Below are 21,296 nucleotides of genomic sequence, written 5' to 3'. Positions count from 1 at the left end.
TGAAAATATTTGAGTATTTATACTAACCCTAATCCACTTCGCGAAACGCTAAGTCACTTAGCGTTTCGCGACAAGGGCAAAATCGTATAAAAAAAAATATAGAACCACGAGCGCAATTAAATTATCAAATTACCACCAGGTCAAATAACCCAGTCTTTAAGGTCATTTCGTCAAATTTCCCTCCCAAACGACCCAAACAAGACCTTAATAATATTTATTTATTTTATTTTAAATCTTTTACGAATTTTCAGTTTCTTGAGTTGGAGAAAATATATTTATATAAATTAATAATGAAAGTCTATATAAAGAGAGATAACTTACCTTATTTTGGGTATATAATTTACAAATTTTATATTATGAATAATTGATTAATAAAAATATATTTCTTATGTTTGCCATAAGAATGATAAAAAATAAAAATAAACATAATGTATCAAAATATTTTGAATGACTTATATCTTTAAAGCAAAATATTACAAAATATAAATCAAGAATGTAGATAAAATAACATTCTGTTTGTGAATATACCTCAAATTACAATTAAATATCAACTTCAGAAAAGCTAATTTACTTGAAAAAATATATTAGGTTAAATAGAAGGAATATAATTTGATGTTTTAAGTAAAACCTTTTTCTATAATGATATATAGATCTTAAATATATTGAAATTTTAAATGGAGAAATTGTCTTAAATATAATTTGATGTTTTAAGTAAAACCTTTTTCTATAATGATATATAGATCTTAAATATATTGAAATTTTAAATGGAGAAAATGTCTTCCAAAGTGTCATTGATAAGAAACCATTAGAACTTGACATTTAGGGTGCACAAGGGAATATGAAAGGGTCTGAGTTCAATTAAATATTCAAAATTGTCAAAATGGAATAATCCAAACTCTCCAAAGTACCAAAAGAAACTGCAAAGAAGCTTGCTCAAAGAAGAAACATTTGAGAAATTTTGGGCAAAAGCTGAGTGACGATAGTTCGCAAACTCGCAACCGATATCCAACTTTTCAGAGCCTCCTTCCTCTTCTTCCTCCCTTTCGGCGAGTACTGTCGGTGGGAATAGGAGTCACATCCTCTGAAGAAACAGAAATATGTTAGCAACCAAACTCAATAATACCAACTAAAACAATCTGTTCATCCAAAGGCAATGAAGGAATAAAGAAGATTTACCTATGCGACCAATTTTCATGCCTGATCGGGCAAGAGCTCTAAGAGCAGATTGAGCACCTGGACCCGGGGTTTTGGTCTTATTCCCTCCAGTGGCTCGCAGTTTAATATGTAGAGCAGTAATTCCAAGCTCCTATAAGATTACCCCCAATAATGTCAATTTCAAATAACCAAATCATCAACTAAAACACACACTATTCTTTAAATCATTATATATTTATACACAATAACCCATAATTTGATTTTCTTTTGATTTCAATCAAGATGTTCTTAAATAAAAACTCTTTCAAGGAGACTGAATGAATATCCACCTTGCATCGAACAGAAACATCTTGAGCTGCAAGCATAGCTGCATAAGGTGAAGATTCATCCCTGTCAGCCTTCACTTTCATTCCACCTGCATTATTCAAACATACATCAATTACCAAACAAATAGATTAATCCCCTTCAATATTGAATTCCAGTGAATAAATTATATCTCACCAGTGATACGAACAAGGGTTTCACGCCCAGACAAATCAGTGACATGCTGCAATTAATAAATTCGTTGAGATATCATGGACACAAACATAAACAGCAAACTGAAAAGAAATTATCGAATTGTATTCTCACAATAAATGTGTCGTTGAAAGAAGCAAAAATGTGAGCAACTCCAAAAACAAGCTCCCCCTCACGAATTGCAGGTCCGAGAGTTACAGTTTCTTCCTTGGGCTCTCTATTCTTTCTCTTCGACTGTAATAACCACATCCATATCAAAACATTAAAACAAGAATCTAACCTAATCTTAATAGAAACTAATTTTTTCAAAGATTTGGTCGAAAGAATCAAACTTGGTCACAAATAGAAGATCAGAGGATTGACATTTCAATTCCAGTGTACAATCGCAAACGTATGAAACAACAAATAACACATGTTTTCCTAGAATTGCGTTAATTCATTACGAATGCACGAATCTAAAGACGGATATAGAGAGAGAAAGAGAGAGATTACCATGGTTGCGATTCAATGTGGAATGACGAAGATGACGATGTCTGCTGCTTCAAACAAAAATCTTCAAGTCTGAAGCAGAACGCTGAAATTTATATCTAGGGTTTACTCTTATAAACACGGAATTGCAATAAAATCCTTTATGTTTCAATGAATGTATAATTGAAACTCTAAATTTATTTCTCATATAAAATTTTATAATTATTGAGACAAGTTTATTTTTTATTTAAAAATATTTATACTAAATTAAGATAACTATTAAATCCACAAGAAATCATAAATATAACTTAGTAATAATAAAGGATAAATAAAGTCATTTCAAACTCATAGTTTGGCTTGAATATTTGTAATTTGAAATGTTTATCACAAATTATTTTATTTATAAAATAATTATGTATTGTACTCTCTTCTTTAATATGAGATTATATATTATTAAAAAATATAATTAATTTATCTTGAAAATTTTGATTGAAAGTATTATCTATTAAGAACGGTTTAAATTGAAGTTAAATCAACTAAAAAAATTAGTTTTTAAAATTGAAAAAGAATATCATTTTTTAATTATAATTATATTATTTATATTAATGGTGATAAAAAAAAGTAGGAAATAAAATTCTGTGAGCATATATATAACCTAAATTATGTTTTTCAACATAATATTTTAAAATAATTCAGTTCCAATTTATAATTCAAAGTAAAAATATTAAGAGCCTAACAAGTAACATGAATATATGTTTGTTATTACTTTACTCTTAATTATAATTTTTATTGAACACAATTATTTATTTTCAAGAATAATATGAAGATTTTACTAATAAAGAGAAAAATATATTTTAACCACACAAAAAAATTTATTACTAGTCACATCTCTCAAATAAAATAAAATAAAATAAGAACACTAAAAAACTAAAAATAATTTAGAAAACAAAACATAAAATGTAGAATTACTTTAGTATTTTGTCAATAAATATGTACAAGTTATCTTTTTTTAGATGTGAAAGAGGTTATCACATTAACCGTACTTCAATCAATCAATGTGTTCTATGTGGAAATTGAACTTTAAGATAATATATTTATTTGAAAGCTTCAAGTTGAGGGAGCAAGCTCCTCCAGGCATCAGCAATCCCTTTTGCCAAACAAGTTTGTCCCTTTGAAAATTCATGTAAAGCAAGGCCCATGTCAAGTGTTTTCTCTTCTTGGAACCGAATCATATCATCGTTCATTAACCGAACAATTGTCTCAAATTTTCTTGTTGCTTCTTCGCTCTCTGCTTGCAACTGTAAATATGAATTCAATAAAATTAAACGACAAGTGAAGAAGAAAAAAATGATGTTAGTCAATACACATTACAAATGTAGGTAATTTGCAATGTTGCTGATTATGCTAGATTTGATGCTTTTATAAAAATAAAAATAAACTAACCATCGCGTATTCGTGCTCGGCTTCTGTCACTTTTATTGATCTGGTTAATCTGTATTTGTTTCTGCAAGCAAATGATAACAAGTATAAAAATGATTTTCATGCTTTATAAAAGCCATTTTAATTCCAGAATCAAGTGACAGAATCATACAAATCTATTTCTTTCAGTTTAGTTGATTCAGTTAGTTCACACAGATGCTTGAATGCATTAGCCCTCTCAACAATAGTTTCCTGTCAAGAGACAAGAAAAATCAGAAAATGGGGAGAAAAAAAAATGGAATGGACAAAGGAAAGGTTACTTGTAATGACGAGAAAATTATAAAACTTAATAAGTACCTTGATGGATTGAACTGCCCTAACATAGTCCTTTAAGGGCTCTTCAAAATTCATTAGTAGGTGATGAGCCTAAACAAGAACATGGAACAAAGGTTTATTAAGCTCATTTATCCAATCATTTTTGTTGTATCTCTATCCAATTCAGAAATCGTCATTTTTTTTCAAATGGGATTGTGTTGTGACAAAGATATTGACAAAATACAAGTTTCTAAATAGGCTAGTATGTTGAATTCATAATTTTCAGGAAGTTTATCTATCACATATAAGCAACAAACAAATCTCATTACCTCTTTTTGCAGCTTAACAGATATCATCTCTGACTTTACCCCAAGCTCAGAAAATACATTGCTAAGATCATTATCATGTTCAACATCACCAAGAAGCTTGAAAGCTTTTCCAAAGTCTGAAATGGACTGACCCAATTCTGCCAAAAACAAAGTAGCATGTAAAAACAGAAGAGAAACGGAGAGAATGAGAAAGTGGAATGCAATAGATTGAATATACTAATCTAAATAATACCTCTGTGCCTCTTTACCAGACGATATGCATGTAGCTGAGCTTCAGCTAAGCGCTCTTCAAGCTCAAAGATGTAATGTTTCATTTTCTCATATTCAGGATTTAATTCTTCAACCAGATTTTCTTTTCCAAGAACACCACTAACTTTAGATTGCACTTCCTACAAAAAAAATAGAAGATTATAAAGCCAAAGAAGAACAAGCAAACATAACTTAATCTCTAATTTTCTATAGAAGACTCCTGACAATTTAAATCATTCATATTCTAGTAAATAATTAATATATAAGTAATGAATCAGATACATAAAATATCTCAAGAAGGATAGAATCAAAGAACAGTTTTTCCACTTCCTTTTCAAAAAATAAAAAAATGCACAAGAATAGTGTTCAGGGCATGAGAGTAGTAACCATTTGCTGCTCTACTTTTCAAGGCATGATAGTAGCCTTTTTGTGCTCACACATTTTCTTTATAATTTTTTTTTTTTATCTCAGGCCTTGTTTGATGTGGGTTATTTGAGATTAATTTCAAATAACTAACTATCTAATCAACCATCAACTCATCAATCACATCATTCAAATCATTAACCAAAATATCAAAAACACTGTCCACTTAAAAATCATTTACATGTACTTTTTCATTATATATTCATATCCCTAATGTCTTTTTACCAAAATAGCTCTATTTTCAATAACCTACATCAGACAAGGTTATTTTGAAATAACAACTTGATTATTCGTACAATCCTAGATCAAACAAGTCCTTAGATATGTCATACATTTCCAAGTATCAAATTTAAAAAGATGTACAAATTCAAGACAGGGAACCATAATAGAACCTTGAATATCTGCATTAAATCAGCTGGCTTTTTCATTAAAATACCAGTCTTTTGAGATCTAGCCATCTCCATTGACTGCAAACATGAAACAAAACCACATCAGATGTTGATAGCATATGCATGCACTTACAGCTCAATAACAAATCAATCACAGTCTTCCTTGCAATTATATAACATAAAAGACTATTGGAGAGGCATACATATGGTATATAGCTTTTGAAATATACTAGAACTTCAAACTATATTCACATAGATCCTGATGGAAAATACATCTATAGTCTTCCACTGAAGTTATCCACATAGATCCTGCCAGTAGTCAACTGAAGATGCACTTCTCAGAAAAAGTTGGATGGATTTAATTGGAAATTCAATAGAAATCCGAAGAATAACTAAATCATTAAGTATACATAGATTTTCACTAAGAATCTTAAATGAAAAAGTATGCTTAACATTTACTTATTGGTAATCATTACAAACAAAGTCATAGTAAATAATCCACTGAAGAAGACACTTACTAGTTCATCAGCCTGTAAAAGTACTCTTAAATCTTCACTTTTTTGAAGCACATTATGTGAAGCTATACGGTTGACAAACTTTTCCAACGCTTGGCGTCTCATCTCAACAAATTCAGCAGTAAACCTGAATTTTTCTGCCAAAAAGAAAAAAGAACAACATAGATAGAGTCAGCTCTGGAACTGTTTCAGAAGAAATACAAATCTCAGTGCAACATATATATCAACATGAGATTAAATGTAGGTGATAGTAATTCCTCTTCAACAACAAGATTACTAGCTTAGCATTTCTATAAAAGTATTCATATCTCCCCAGTTTCTATTTGGTGACATTTGATATTTGATATTTCATATAAGAAGAAGAAGATAAAAATAATTGATTACCTACTGTGTTCTTCTCTGGAAGAGAAGGAATAAAAATACCCTTGTACTTCTCAATCAGCTTATCGCGTAACCAAACAAAATCACTATACCGCCGGATAACAATCTTCTCTGGCCTTTGATAATCAGAGAAATTTGTCTGCAAGATTAAGACGTACGTTTGAGATTACAAAAAATCATTCACATCAGAGAGGAATGAAAGAGTTTACCTTAGTGATGAGCTTGTATGAGGTATAAGCTTGGACGCCGTATCCCATCTTAGCAGGATCGGAGACAGAAACTGAAAGAAAAGGTTGCGCAGATGGGATATTAAGTCTCTGCAGAACGAAGCATATAAGTAAGTCAGTAAGTGTATACATAATACAATACAATGAGAGACAACATATGGAGACGATGTAGATGGTGAGAGATTCGATTTAACACCTGCTGAATCATGATGTTGTTGGAAGCAATCAAAAGCAGAGTTCTTGAATGAATGATGAAGAATTATTAGTACAGAATGAATGATCAAGTAATGAAGATGAAGAAGAAGAAGCTGAATTATGATTTTTTTGGAATTCAATTAATATAAAATTTATATTTGACTTATTCATAAATATTTATATCTGTTTATTTACTTAAAAAAAAATAATGTTATACGGCGGATCTAACTAATTTTTTAAAGAAAAATAATAGAGAGCGCGACTTGAGACAGCGACTGGGAGAGCGATGCCTACGTGGTGTGCCTACGTGGGTTGACAGGTAGAATATTCTCTCTCCTATTATTAATAATTAGTTACTGAGAGAAAATAATTAATGTAAAAATAGAAATATTAGATAAACATTTATTTATAAGTAATAAAATTAAAAAAATATTAATAAGTCAATATAAAAAAAATAATAAAAAAAAAGAGGCCATAAAAAATATTTGATAAATAAAGGAATTGAAAAGTCATAAAAATAAAATAAAAATAAAATAGATAAATTCATAATTCAACTAATCATTGATATTAATTAGGGTTTAAGGTTTAGAATTTAGTATTTAGGTTTTAGAGTTTAGGATTTGGAGTTTAGGGTTTAAGGTTTATTTAAACATATTATTAAAATATTTAATGTGAGAATTTGTTGTAAATTATTGATTTATTTTAACCGTTAAACAAGAGATAGTAAATATCAAATAAATGAGTAAAATAATAATAGTAAATGAGTAAAATAATAATAGTGAGAATATGGATAAATGAGATAAATTAATTTGTAGAGATAGAGAGAAAAATTATTTAATAAAAGGAGAGAGAAATTAATTAATAAGAAGAGAGATAAAATAATTAATAAAAAGAGAATATTCTACCTGTCAACCCACGTAGCACACCACGTAGGCATCGCGGTCCCAGTCGCTGTCTCAGAGTCGCGCTCTCTATCATTCCTCTTTTTTTAAAGTAAAATAAATAAAAGATGACCTGGCAGCCACGTCGAATCAGTCAAACTTTAACTTAGCATTTTTGTTTTAGTAGTAAGGAAAAATAAATAAAAAATATTTTAACTTCAATTTCTCACTCCAACTCTCTATATTTATATAGTGTTTTTTTTAATTTTTTTATAAATAAATAATTATCATTAATTCAATTAAATAATTAATTTATAAATAATATCAACAAAATCAAAATAATTAAATAATTAAATAAAAGTTAAATATGAAATAATATAATAAATTTTAAAAATTCAAATTCAAACAAACCAAAAGGTTTAATATTTGTAATGTTAATCCAAACTAATACAATTTTTAAATATAACCATAAATCATGAATTTATAACAAAGCAATAGTATAATCAAATTGTTTAGAAAGAATCCCAAATTTTTTATACTTTTTTTTCTTCTTCCTATTTTTCTCAATTTTTCATTATATTTCTATCATTTAATAATATGAATCATTGAGTATTTTTTTTATTAAGGTCTAGGACAGCCCATTCTTGCATAATAATAATAATAATAATAATAATAATAATAATAATAATAGAGGAGTAAAATAAAAGTGTAACTAATGAACGTGAGAGTTTGATTAGGATAGTTTAATTAAAAATATTTATTTATCTTTCTTTTTAAGTAATAATTTCTCTCTTTTCTTCATAAATGTATATTTTTTTAAAATATATATATATATATATATATATATATATATTATCAAATTTATATATAAAATAAAAATTAAATATATATTTTTTTTAAAAAAAATTCTCTTTAAAAGTCTTTTTTTTTTATTTCATTTTCTTATATGATATATTAAAAATTCAATTCAATTAGTACATAATTAATAGTTTATTTTATAATAATTCTATTTCTGAAAAGTGAATATTTATAATAATTTTATAATAAAAATAATAAAAATAAATTATTAAATAATTTTATTGAGAAATTATTAAATACTTTTAGGTGAATATGCAATTTAAAATTAAAGAGATAAACTTCAAAATTAAAGATTAATTATGATAACTTTTGATTATACAAATAAAAAAATAACTTAAAATTTAATAACTTTCATACTAAGAATAGGAACAAAGATTATTTACATAATTGAAGAGTATACTATGAACTATACACAAAAAAAATATTTAAAAAAATTGAAGGTTGTAAAAAAGCATAATAATCATTTCATTTGAGAGAAAGAAAACGACCCATAATTACATACAAACAATTATTTATAACAGTAAATCATTAAATATTGTATAGATTTTTTTAATGATACATTACATAAGAAATCAACTAACTATATTTAATTTCTCAATTTTTTATGTAGTTATTGCTTTTCACAAAAAATACCTTTTAACCACAAACTGCTCTAAATAAAGGGCACAAACTCAATCCATTAAATCATTCATTCATACACATTTAAATATAGTAAGCAACATCTTAATTTGTGTCAAGATAAGGAAACAAATAAACAATTTGTTTTTTTTTCCAATTATATAGGCTCCTTCTAAATTGAGTTCTAAGAGTTTGGAAATTTTATACAAACAAAAGTACTAAGAAGTTGGTTGCCTAAGTGAAACGAACTCCATATTTACATTTGAGGTGTAGGTATGCTATAAGCAAGCACATGACTAAGAGTTCTATGAAGCTTTTGCAATATTATCACCATTCATCTTCAAGGCTAGCTCGGTGGAAGCAAAAGACGGTGAAAACAAATATCAAGAATGAGAAGAACTCGATGAACATAGCACCTGTCTGGATCAGATCGGCGTGCTTTAGGATGATCGGTATGGCTATGCTACCAACTGATGATGCTCCTGTTAAGAACTTTGCAGCGTCTATCCACCTGCCATGCAAGGAAAGTTAGTGTTTTTGTTTGATGTGGATTTATTTGGATCTACCAGTTTATTCAACTATCATCTCTATCACAGATTAAAATGTCAAAATATCCTTCTTCCATTTACTTTTCTCTTTTTTAAAGTTCAATTATTATCCATCATCAAAGTTAAGGATATTTTAGTAAAAGAACCCAAATAAACTGTTTTTTTTAAGTTAGATCAAACAAGAATAAACAAGCTCTTAGGACTTGTTTAACTAAGGTTGTAAGGATTTAATTCGAATAACCCTTATTGATCAATCATAACATTTTAAATATTATATACTAAGGACCTTTTGGTCATTTTACCCAAATAACCTAACTAGTCCACTTTTTACATCAAACAAGATCTAACTCTCTCCGTTTAAAACACTATAGAACTAACAAAATGATCTTGAATATCGGATATTACCATGCAGATATATAAAATAGAGTAAATACAAAGGATCTAAAGGGGTAAAAGAGAAAAGGAATAACTCACCCACCACCATCACGGCTAATAAGGAATTGAGTAGAGCCACCTCCAAAAAACATACAAGGCATCGGGACCAAAACATACATGAGAGCTGCAAGAATAAATTACATGTCATAATGTCAACCTTGAATAATAAATTCAGATTTAGAGACTCATGCTAAAAATTATTATGATTCATTTTCACACCTGATAACATAGGCCACCAGTTATTGTACAAAACGCAAGCCTGTGATAAAAATAAGCAATCTATTACTTTAAAGTAGTAAGCACTATGAAAGAAATAAATGAAGAAATTGAGCAGGATAAAATCGGAATTTGTTTATCTTGTAGTGTGTAAAGAACATGTGCATCCATTGATAGTAGAATCCGTTTATCCTCACCCCCTTAGGGGAACAAGAACCACAAATATGTTTATAGAGCAACCCTTCTATAGACAACTATATCATTAAGAATAGTGATGCATACCAGTATTTGTAGTAGAATACTCGATGAGAACATAAAAGCCAACCCCCCAAGCCTGAAAATAATTTGGATTTTACAACAGGGCTTCAAACTATGAACCATAAATATATAAGAAATATATGAAATTAAGTGAACTTACACTGCAGATATGAATGACACAGCATTGATTTCCGACAGAAAACAACAGAGAAAAAGATTAGTACCAAAAGAATTGATATCTACTTACTTAATTTGTAAGATACCAAAAGTACCACAAGAGAAAGAATCGGCGTGTCATGTGTAAAATGATGTTTGACAAAAATCACAATGATTCAAAAATAATATGACCATGATATATAAAATAAATCTTAATACCAAATGAAGTAAGAAATTACACTATAATTTGAATCTTGATGTAGAAAATAATTTGTATATTGTTTCGTTTCGGTTCACAGAATGGCTCATGGAAGTTAACCCGCTTGTGGGAGCTGGCCATGAGCAGGTTCCATGTGAAGGCTTCATCTTTTCTTTCACACTGTCAGTTGGCTTTTCAGGTTATTTAGATTCTTAGTTGGTGCTGAATTTCACATAGACATCACGGTTGCATAGGACATAAGCATTTTTGGCTTGTTCGATGTTTGGATGGGATTGTTTTCTTCGATTCCTTCCATGGTTCAACCGCTTTGTTCCGGACTTCACTAGATGGTGTATGGAAGCTCCCCCACAGGGGGTAGGGGTAGCTTATCATGGGAAAATTCAAAGATTGTAATTTTGACAAAATAATAGTTTCCATTCAACCCACTTGGGCTCATGAAACGTGTAGAAGTTATAGGGTATTTCTCTTAGCTCAAGGTTAGACCTAGGATATCTCAAACTGAATGGTATGCAAGCAAAGATATTCATTAAGGTCGAGAAGAAAGGATTCTGAAAAAAAATGAACGTCAAAGGAAGATCTTGTGTACAGAATTACGCTTACATACAATGACCCCCAAAATAACATCACCAGTTTTAAAGCAATGCTTGAAGTGAAAAGTTACAAATTTGTCGAATGTAACATGTAAAGCTGACATTCCAGCAGAAGTCTAGTCAGATATGTTGAATAAAAACATCATCAAAATGCTAAAAGCCAAGCAAGTGTTTAAACAAGTGACTTTACCATGATATACCAGTAAGATCATGTAGGTTTCATGTTAGCATCAGTTAAGACATAATCTATTATCCCATTTCTTCTCTTCAAAACAAAAAGAGAAGGAGACAACTGGAAAGCTTACTACATTTCTTAATCTTCTGTGATAACAAAATAAGCAAACATAAATGACAGTGAGGAAGCTTCACAAATTATGGAAGTCATGATAATAAGCTTCACATGGAAGTTAAAAATAATATCCCTCAACAGTTTCAGACAATAATTGTCTCATGTTCACATGGAAATGATGTTTCATAGTTAATCTTATCTCTGGACTTTTCAGCTAAAATTCTTCCCAAAGAAGCTCCTTAACTACAAACTGGACCTCATCAAAGGACAATCTTATGAAAACAACTTACAACTAATCAATTACAATGTATGCATAACAGACAAAAATATTATTGGAAAGGATGTAAACTCATAGCAATCTATAAACCCTAAAACAACAATAACACTCAATTTTATAATCAAGTATAGTCATTTCGCCTGTCATAATCTCGTTACAGGACACTAAAGTTTAACACTACAAGAAGAAGAAGAAGAATTCAGGAAATCTTCTCCTCGTGATCTCAAAAACTTGTTTCAACTTAGTCAGATCAGATCAGATCCAATCGAGCAAAGTATCAGATATGATGAAGCTTATACGGACTGGAAATCGAATAGAAGAGGTAGAAGACAGTAATTGTACCTTCGATTGACATCACCATATCTGCAATAATCGCTTTGAGAAGTATATACACGTCTCTGTGTAACCTTGAATTTGTATATGCAAGAACCGAAGTGTCGATTCTTTGGGGAATTCGATTACAGTCTAGAATCAAGAGCGAGAGAGATCAGAATTGAGACGACCAATTTGAGTATCACTTTCGAAAGAAGTCACTATTATTTCTTAAATGAGATTATCATAATTATTATCACTAGCTCATTTTAGGTTTTACATTTTAGGTTTTATAAATATTTAGCGATTTCTGGATATAAGTATATAACATAGTGTTATTTTAAGAAAAAAAAAAATATGTAATGTATCATTAATACAAGATTACTTAAAAAAACTAATATGTTCATTCGGAGCTCTCAAATTATGTTTATACAAAAAGCAATTAAAAACAAACAGGCAATAAGCGAACTTAAAAATAGATAAAGTTATCAAAAAAAAATTAATTACTACACATGGTTAGTTTTGTTTGAATTGGATTGATTTTTATAATTTATAATTTGTGTATTTTAAGTTGATTATATTCTATCAAGATTTGACAAATTGAATGTAACCGATATTTGTTGAGTTTGATAATTTTTTGATAACTAATTATATAGTGTGATTAATGTTTGAGAGATTAGTAACTAATTTTAATCAACTTTTATATTAATCAAATAATAATCATAATTATAAACAGTAACATTAATAAACAAATACGAAAAAATCAAGTTGGTGTATCCTAAAAATAAGTATATTATAACTTTAATTAATATATTTTTAATGTAAATATGATTAATTAGGTTATTTAATTGACTTTCACTCACTGTGGTTCAAATTCAACCGGAGACATATTAACATTAATAATATTTAAAAATTTTAATCTATTGAACATTACTATTTTTATGTACGTTTGATACTCAATGGTCGAATTTAAGTATTTTAAATTGGATTCGGAGTTGAACATATGAGGATGAGATAATGTACACAATCGGGTTCGGGATCGGGGTCGGAGATAAAAATTATGCAAAACTCAAACTTGAAACTAGATATCTAACTATATTAATATTAAAAATAAAATATTATATTATTATTAAGGCTTAATGTGACTTCTTACTTGTATAATAATTACAAATATCATTTATTTTTAATGTTATCCACAACTTTATTTTTTTTAATAATCTTAATAAAATTATTTTCTCTCATTAGTTGTTACTTCTCATTTTTTATTTTTATTTTTTTAATAGCAAAATGTTATTTTTTACTCTTTTAACTTTTCTTATCTTTACATTATCTTTACTCTTTAACTTTTCTTTGGCCTTCATTATCATTTTTGTTTAACAATAAAATTATTATCTTCTTCATTATCTACTAAGTACTTAAATAATTAAGTATATTATCTTTTTCAATATCTATAACATCTTCAAACTTATGTTTCTTCTTTTTCTTAAATTCTTACAATTATGGACCTGTATGTCAGATTCAGTATTTTAAATCGGGATCAGTATTTTACATCGGGATCAGGTATTTTAAATCAGGTATGAGGGAAAGGAGAAAGTACCTGATGGGGTACATGACTGAGGATGGAGAGTTTGCGGAACCCAAACTTAATATCTAACTATATTAAATAAAATATTTTTTTTATTAATATTTAATGTGAGTTTTCAAATACATCATCATTATATATATCATCATAAATAGAACATTTATTTTGCTCTTATCTAGACTCAAAAACTTTATTTTTTTTATATTCCCACGTGCATTTATTTTTACAAGTAATGATATAGAAACTGAGAAAAAAAATTACGGTTAAAATGTGATAACATTTTTAATTTACTCTCACATATATATCCAAATTAACGACCCGACAATCCGGACATTTTAAAAATTAAGCATCATTATATATATATATATATATATTAGTTAATTAAAAAGTTGAACTTATATTATTAAAATGTCTCGCGTTCATCAAATTTGGTGTAAAATTTAAAATAAAAAGTATTATTAACCTAGTTGATTAAAAAGTTGTACTTGTTTTATTAGATTGCAAGTTCGAAATATACATATAACATTTTTATTTTTATTTTTAACCGTTTTAATTTTATGGGCGGGTCAACTCAAATATTCATTTACTCTCATATATATATTCAAATTAACCACAACTCTCAACCCGGCAATCCAGACACTTTAAAAATTAAACATCATTATATATATATTATTTAGTTAAAAAGTTGACTTATATTGTTAAAACGTCTCACGTTCATCAAATTTGGTGTTGAATTTAAAATAAAAAGTTTTATTGACTTAGTTGGTTAAAAGATTGTACTTATTTTTGCTAGGTTGCAAGTTCGAAACATACCTATAAAATTTTTAATTTTATTTTTAATCTTTTTAAGTTTATGGGCGGATCAACCCACAATCCGACTCAAATATCAATTTACTCTCACATATATATTCAAATTAACCAAAATTCTCGACCCGGCAATCCAGACACTTTGAAAATTAAATATCATTATATATATAGAGAGATTAGTTAGTTAAAAAGCTGAACTTATATTGTTAAAATGTCCAGCATTTATCAATTTTGGTATTAAATTTAAAATATAAAGTCTTATTAGCCTAGTTGGTTAAAGAGTTGTACTTGTTTTGTTAGGTTGCAAGTTCAAAACATACCTATAATATTTTTAATTTTATTTTTAACCGTTTTAAATTTCTATGCGAGTCAACCCATAATCCGACTCAAATATCTATTTACTCTCACATATATATCCAAATTAACCACAACTCTCAACCTGATAATCCGACCACAACTCTTCAACTAAAATCGTTTACGAAGTTTTGCTCATCTTTATAATATACGAAGAGTTAAGTTTTTTTTTTCAAATAATTTTTTATAAAAATAATGATTACCCTTTTAAAACAATAATCATTAACAAATTAAGGATGAAGTATTAAATAGTTTTCAAAATATCTATATTATGTTGACTATAAAATGTCAAACTTGTCATGAATTTGGTAAATACAAAATAAAAATAAAAAACACAATGAACACACAAATTTATGTTTGTAAGTATTCATGATACAAAAATAAATTATTTAGGATATTGGCAACAATGTGAACATACTTTAGAGTCTATTATTAGGTAAAATATATATTAGCTCACTAGAACAAATACTACACTTATTTCCAAAATAAAATACCAAAAAATACTAAGTAATCTATATATATATATATATATATATAGATTACTTAGTTAAAAAGTTGAACTTATATTGTTAAAACGTCGCGCGTTCATCAAATTTGGTGTTGAATTTGAAGTATATAAAATTTTATTAGCTTAGTTGTTTAAAATGTTGTATTTGTTTTTGTTAGGTTGCAAGTTTGAAATATACCTATAACATTTTTAATTTTATTTCTAACTATTTTAAGTTTATGGGCGGGTTAGCCCACAATCCGACCCAAATATCCATTTATATATATATATATATATATATATATATATATATATATATATTCAAATTAACCAAAACTCTCGACCCGGCAATCCGGACACTTTGAAAATTAAACATCATTATATATATATAGATTAGTTAGTTAATAAGTTGAACTTATATTGTTAAAACTCCCCGCGTTCATCAAATTATATATAGAGTTAGTTAAAAGTTAAACTTATATTATTAAAACGTTCTGCGTTTATCAAATTTAGTATTAAATTTAAAATATAAAGTCTTATTAGCCTAGTTGATTAAATGATTATACTTGTTTTATTAGGTTGCAAGTTCGAAACATACCTATATCATTTTTATTTTTATTTTTAACCGTTTTAAGTTTATAGGTGGGTCAACCCACAACCCACAATCCGACTCAAATATCAATTACTCTCACATATATATCCAAATTAACCACAGCTCTCGACCCGGCAATCCGGACACTTTGAAAATTAAGCATCATTATATATATATATTTAAAAAGTTGAACTTATATTGTTAAAACGTCCCGCGTTCATCAAATTTAATGTTGAATTTAAAATATAAAGTCTTATTAGCCTAGTTTGTTAAAAGTTGTACTTGTTTGGTTAGATTGCAAGTTGAAACATATCTATAGCATTTTTAATTTTATTTTTAACCGTTTTAAGTTTATGGGCGAGTCAGCCCACAAATCCGCCTCAAATATACATTTACTCTCATATATATATATATATATATATATATATATATATATATATATATATATATATATATATATATATATATATATATATATATATATATATATATATATATATATATATATATATATCAAAATTAACTAAAGCTTTCGACCCGGCAATCCGAACACTTTGAAAATTAATCATTATTATTATAATATATATATATATATATATATATTAGTTAGTTAAAAAGTTGAAGCTATATTGTTAAAACTTTTCGCGTTCATCAAATTTGGTGTTAATTTTAAAATTTAAAGTCTTATTAGTCTAGTTGGTTAAAGGGTTGTATTTATTTTGTTAGGTTAAAGTTCGAAACATACTTATAACATTTTTAATTTTATTTTTAACTGTTATAAGTTTATGGCGATTCAGCCCACAATTCGACTCAAATATCCATTACTCTCATATATATATATATATATCAAAATTAACCATAACTCTCGACCCGACAATCTGAACATTTTGAAAATTAAGCATTATTATATATATAAATAACAAAATATTATTTTTTTCTTATCACTCCTCATATTTAATTTTTAATTTTTTTTCAACTTTCATTCTTAACTTTATTTTCACTTTAGTAGCAACAAAATTGTTATTTTCTTCGATATCTACAATATAAGTATGTATGTAAATAATATTTTTATTTATTTTTGTAACATTTCGATACTACTAATTTTAAAAATATTTATTAAAATTACGTTTCTTCTTTTTCAAACTCTACACTCTTATATGTTTTAAATCGGGTAATGAGGTATCCGTCAAGATTAGATACCTGACAAATTGTGGATGTGAATAGAAAAAGAGATACTCGTGAGGGTTGATATCGGATGGTAATATGAAAATCGAGTTATGAATATGTATTTCACTATTCGATGAGTAAAGTACCGTTTGCATCTTTAATGTCAATGGTATCCTACTCTACACGCCGGGTAGTTAAATATTCATCCTTGAATCTGATACTTGATAACAAAGAATAAATATTAAAAATGGGAGTGAAGAGAGAAATAAAAAAAAAAAAGTTCAAAGATGATTTTAATGACTCATCCATTAGAGAGAAATAATCTTATGAAAATATTAAAAAAATAAAGAAATAATTATTTGTTTTGATGTTGTCATGTGACATGTGAAAGCTTAAATTAAGCCATAATAAAAAATATTTTATTTTTAACTATGAATGTGAAAGCTTAAATTAAGCCATAATAAAAAAATATTTTATTTTTAACTCTGAACTCGACTGAATACCTTCTAATTTTTCTATTCCTAACAACTGTTAGTGTATATAATATAATAATATATTATTATATTATATTATTATATTATATTATAGTTTTCTTATATTGTTAATGTAGCTCAAGTATAAATACCTTTATTATATTGAATAAAGAAGTACACAATTATTCTCGTCTTAAACGTCTAACATGGTATCGAGTCAAACTTTTGTTCTTAAGTTATAAAAATAGTCTTTCGTTGCCTCCATCAATGGTTACTTTAGCCTTTGATGGAGGGCTCTAATCCTTATTATTATTATTATAATTTTTAATAATATTTGTTTTTTTTTTCAAATAATTCTGTTGATATTCTTCGGCAATTATATTCTTTGAGTTTGTTTTCAGTTGTTGTCTTATCTGAGTTATCCCAGTAGTTAAATGCCATATTTTTTGTTGGTTTTAATCCAATCATATGTGTTCTTCGTTATTGGTTATTTAGTCAACACATTGTCATTCTCTTGTCAGAATAGGTTTTACAGGTGTTGTTTCACCCCAGCATTCATGCCCATGGGATTTCTAACTTTTTCGCTGGTTTTCTTAATGCAACACACTGTCATCCCGTCGTTGGATAGATTTTGAGACTCACGAGTAACTTCGAAGTTCATTTGGTTGTTGTTTCACCCCAGCATTCATGTCCATGGGATTCTACATCTTCGTTGGTTTATCCGTCAACACACTTCCATCCTGTAACTGGATGGAGCTCACGAGTTTCTGAAGCTTGAAAAATACAACATTAACATTTCATCATCTCGTCTTCAATGCTCTTCCACCTTGAGCTTGAGGGAGGGTGTTAGTGTATATAATATAATAATATATTATATTGATATATTATTATATTATATTGATATATTATTATATTATATTATAGTTTCCTTATATTATTAATGTAACTCAAGTATTAATACTTTTACTATATTAAATAAAGAAGTATACAATTATTCTCTTTCTCTTAAACGTCTAAACACTGACCTTAACTTCGATTTAAAATATCTAAACTTGACCATTAAATACCTATGTGTATCGAGTACACAAGTATTCATTGTCATTCACATTTACAAATTTATATGTATTTAATCGAGTAATGTGATAATGTCAAGATTGGTCCTCACAAATCAAGAATAATGATATAAATAGAGATACTCACGTGTATCGAGTACACAAATATTCATTGTCATTCATATTTACAATTTTATATATATTTAATCAAGTAATGTGATACACAGTAAAGATTGAGTACTCACAAATAAGGAATAATGATATAAATAGAGATACCGAAGAATAAGTGTACTTGAAAGTCAACCGGGTAGGATACTCTATTCCCTAAAAGAACCAGTTGACGTAGAAAGAAGCCCTCGACCTTTGCACGATTAAAAGACAAGTGAACGAATTCACACAATGTTCAATTTATGCCACATACTCTTGAATCAGATGCAACATTGCAAAAGATTCAATAATAAACCAGACTCAAAATAACAAACAACTTTACAATGTCGTTTAACAGAGGAATGAACGAAGATGTTAGCAACATCAAATTTTTCCATGTGACATCAATGATTGCTATATTATTTATTTTAGGTTATTATTATTACTTTTCAAAAGAAAGAAAGAACTTTGTACCATTACAAACATACTTAACCCACTTTGAAGTAGTTGTTTCTCTTGGACAGCTCTTTTGGACCAAACCAGGCTGGAAAATAGGGAACATTATGTATAATGTGCAGACTATTATGTTATTTAAAAAAAAATATACATGTACTTATCTTACATGATTTGTCAAAATTGGTCCTTTTAAATTAGGAAATGCATTTATCTTGAGCTTTTATGTTTGAATTTTTATAAAAAATTAAATATAATTAAATATGATTGAATGTCACCGTTCAATTTATTGACTAAAATATTTTTTATTATATATATAAAAAAACATATTTCTAAAGAATTACCATAATTCACAATTTTTTAAATAATCCATAAATTATATATAAAAAAAACAAATACAGAACCTGGCCAAAAAACTTTATTTATGCAAATTTATGAACTTTAATTATTATTTGTTTTTTTCTTAATGAAATTCATTCATACTACACAAGTAATACAGCCAATAAGAAATTTGAAGATAAATAAAAAAAAGTACAAACATGTGTAGTCATGAATACAATAAAAAAGAAATTTAAAAAAATATTAAAAAAACTAGCACGATATCTACATTTATGATCTTATTTTTACTTATGTCGTTATTAGTTGAAATTGAACATAAGATCTTAAGTACTCTTTACACTTCAACTATGTAAAGAATAAAATCGTAAAATATAATTACTTCATGTATTCATAAATACAGGAAATTAATTGTGTTTGCTAAATTAAAATAGATGAGCTTTATAACAAGGTTTATTTGATCATGTGGTCTATTATTTTAAAGTAATCCAACATAAATTATTAATAAAATGAGATTATTAATAAAATTAATTAGCTAGCTATAAGTTGGATTAGGTAGAGAAAGAAATGGATTAGCTATAGTACTTTAAGTTATATGTAACTAATTAATGTGGCCCAAGTCAATTAAATTATAAATTTATAACCAACTCCATTCTATTTCTAATTGCTCCATTACCATCAAAATGAATTAAAAAATAAAGTCCATTGAGTATATATTCATTCTCATCAATCTCCCGTTATCTATCACAATTCATAACATCAACAGGCAACAACTACACATTCATTGTAATATTCTCTTCAAAACGAAAATGTCGAGTCGAATGGAACAAGGAGATGCAAAAGGAAAATCTGTTCTTGCTGGGGCAGCCGGACATGATGGTAGTGTAAATAAGGGATATAAGAAAGGAGTCGCCATTTTCGACTTTGTTCTTAGAATATGCGCACTCGTAGCTGCCATTGCCTCTACCGCAACTATGGGCACAACCGATCAAACTCTTCCATTTTTCACCCAATTTTTTCAGTTTCAGGCCAGCTACGACGATCTTCCAACTTTCCAGTATGTTTTTTTTATAAGATTATTACATAACATAAATACATATATAGTAAGAATTAATGGTAACATTTTAAATTTTATGAATATATTTCATGATTTTAATTAATTTCAGGTTTTTTGTGGTGGCAATGGGAATAGTGTGTGGTTATTTGGTGCTTTCCATGCCATTCTCTATAGTATGCATTGTTAGGCCACATTCTGCAGCTCCCAGGCTACTCTTAATCATACTAGACACTGTAAGTAAATATAAATAATTAATCAAATTATTTTAATTTGTCCAATAAACATTTTGACCTATATATGTTATTACATGTATATGTAGGTTATTGTTGCCCTGGCCACATCAGCTGCAAGCTCAGCAGCCGCCATAGTGTACTTGGCACACGAGGGTAACCCGAGTGCCAACTGGCTGGCGATATGCGATCAATTCGACGATTTTTGCCAGAAGGTCAGTGGTGCTGTGGTGGGCTCCTTTATTGCTGTCGTTGTTCTCATATTTCTCGTTATTTTATCTGCTGTTGCACTTCGAAAACATTGAGAGTAGAAACAAGAC

The 21,296-nt window shown here is 27.9% G+C and overlaps 4 protein-coding genes across 5 annotated transcripts; 1 reads left to right on the top strand and 3 right to left on the bottom strand.

The window, feature by feature from the left end:
- Positions 1–835: 835 nt before the first annotated feature.
- LOC124931257 (40S ribosomal protein S14-2) lies at positions 836–2,275 on the bottom strand. Its single transcript, XM_047471685.1, has 6 exons — positions 2,164–2,275; positions 1,786–1,905; positions 1,657–1,702; positions 1,485–1,570; positions 1,177–1,306; positions 836–1,081 (listed from the first exon to the last, which is right to left on the bottom strand). Exons 1-6 carry the CDS (start codon positions 2,164–2,166, stop codon positions 1,014–1,016), a joined length of 453 nt encoding a protein of 150 aa, XP_047327641.1. The 5' UTR covers positions 2,167–2,275; the 3' UTR covers positions 836–1,013.
- Positions 2,276–3,184: 909 nt separating this feature from the next.
- LOC124929903 (sorting nexin 1-like) lies at positions 3,185–6,594 on the bottom strand. Its single transcript, XM_047470284.1, has 10 exons — positions 6,583–6,594; positions 6,369–6,476; positions 6,163–6,298; positions 5,782–5,915; positions 5,267–5,341; positions 4,435–4,591; positions 4,203–4,339; positions 3,916–3,984; positions 3,583–3,810; positions 3,185–3,437 (listed from the first exon to the last, which is right to left on the bottom strand). The coding sequence occupies exons 1-9, from the start codon at positions 6,592–6,594 to the stop codon at positions 3,712–3,714; spliced, it is 927 nt and encodes a 308-aa protein (XP_047326240.1). The 3' UTR covers positions 3,185–3,437; positions 3,583–3,711.
- Positions 6,595–8,971: 2,377 nt separating this feature from the next.
- Positions 8,972–12,430, bottom strand: LOC124933002 (vacuolar protein sorting-associated protein 55 homolog). Of its 2 annotated transcripts, none has more exons than XM_047473724.1 (5): positions 12,270–12,430; positions 10,420–10,471; positions 10,141–10,180; positions 9,961–10,045; positions 8,972–9,449 (listed from the first exon to the last, which is right to left on the bottom strand). In XM_047473724.1, exons 2-5 carry the CDS (start codon positions 10,450–10,452, stop codon positions 9,266–9,268), a joined length of 342 nt encoding a protein of 113 aa, XP_047329680.1. In that variant the 5' UTR covers positions 10,453–10,471; positions 12,270–12,430; the 3' UTR covers positions 8,972–9,265. The 2 variants fall into 2 exon arrangements, with proteins under 2 accessions (XP_047329680.1, XP_047329681.1); XM_047473725.1 differs by lacking the exon at positions 12,270–12,430 and adding an exon at positions 10,556–10,700.
- Positions 12,431–20,498: 8,068 nt separating this feature from the next.
- Positions 20,499–21,281, top strand: LOC124929902 (casparian strip membrane protein 1-like). Its single transcript, XM_047470283.1, has 3 exons — positions 20,499–20,746; positions 20,856–20,979; positions 21,066–21,281. The coding sequence occupies exons 1-3, from the start codon at positions 20,499–20,501 to the stop codon at positions 21,279–21,281; spliced, it is 588 nt and encodes a 195-aa protein (XP_047326239.1).
- Positions 21,282–21,296: the final 15 nt, after the last annotated feature.

Source organism: Impatiens glandulifera, chromosome 3 (assembly GCF_907164915.1).
Source record: "Impatiens glandulifera chromosome 3, dImpGla2.1, whole genome shotgun sequence".
NCBI lineage: Eukaryota > Viridiplantae > Streptophyta > Magnoliopsida > Ericales > Balsaminaceae > Impatiens > Impatiens glandulifera.
The sequence above is the reverse complement of the archived record's forward strand: the minus strand, read 5'-3'. Positions and strand labels throughout refer to the sequence as shown.

Coding starts and splice junctions, on each gene's coding strand:
- LOC124931257 (XM_047471685.1), bottom strand. Junction 1,703..1,785: donor CTTTCAACGACACATTTATT/GTGAGAATACAA, acceptor TATTAATTGCAG/CATGTCACTGATTTGTCTGG. Junction 1,571..1,656: donor AACCCTTGTTCGTATCACTG/GTGAGATATAAT, acceptor TGAATAATGCAG/GTGGAATGAAAGTGAAGGCT.
- LOC124929903 (XM_047470284.1), bottom strand. Junction 5,342..5,781: donor TTTTACAGGCTGATGAACTA/GTAAGTGTCTTC, acceptor TCATGTTTGCAG/TCAATGGAGATGGCTAGATC. Junction 4,592..5,266: donor ATTTAATGCAGATATTCAAG/GTTCTATTATGG, acceptor TTTTTTTTGTAG/GAAGTGCAATCTAAAGTTAG.
- LOC124933002 (XM_047473724.1), bottom strand. CDS start 10,452: ATGTTCTCATCGAGTATTCTACTACAAATACTG. Junction 10,181..10,419: donor GTATTCTACTACAAATACTG/GTATGCATCACT, acceptor TTTTTATCACAG/GCTTGCGTTTTGTACAATAA. Junction 9,450..9,960: donor ATTAGCCGTGATGGTGGTGG/GTGAGTTATTCC, acceptor CTTGCATGGCAG/GTGGATAGACGCTGCAAAGT.
- LOC124929902 (XM_047470283.1), top strand. CDS start 20,499: ATGTCGAGTCGAATGGAACAAGGAGATGCAAAAGGAAAATCTGTTCTT. Junction 20,747..20,855: donor GACGATCTTCCAACTTTCCA/GTATGTTTTTTT, acceptor AATTAATTTCAG/GTTTTTTGTGGTGGCAATGG. Junction 20,980..21,065: donor TCTTAATCATACTAGACACT/GTAAGTAAATAT, acceptor ATGTATATGTAG/GTTATTGTTGCCCTGGCCAC.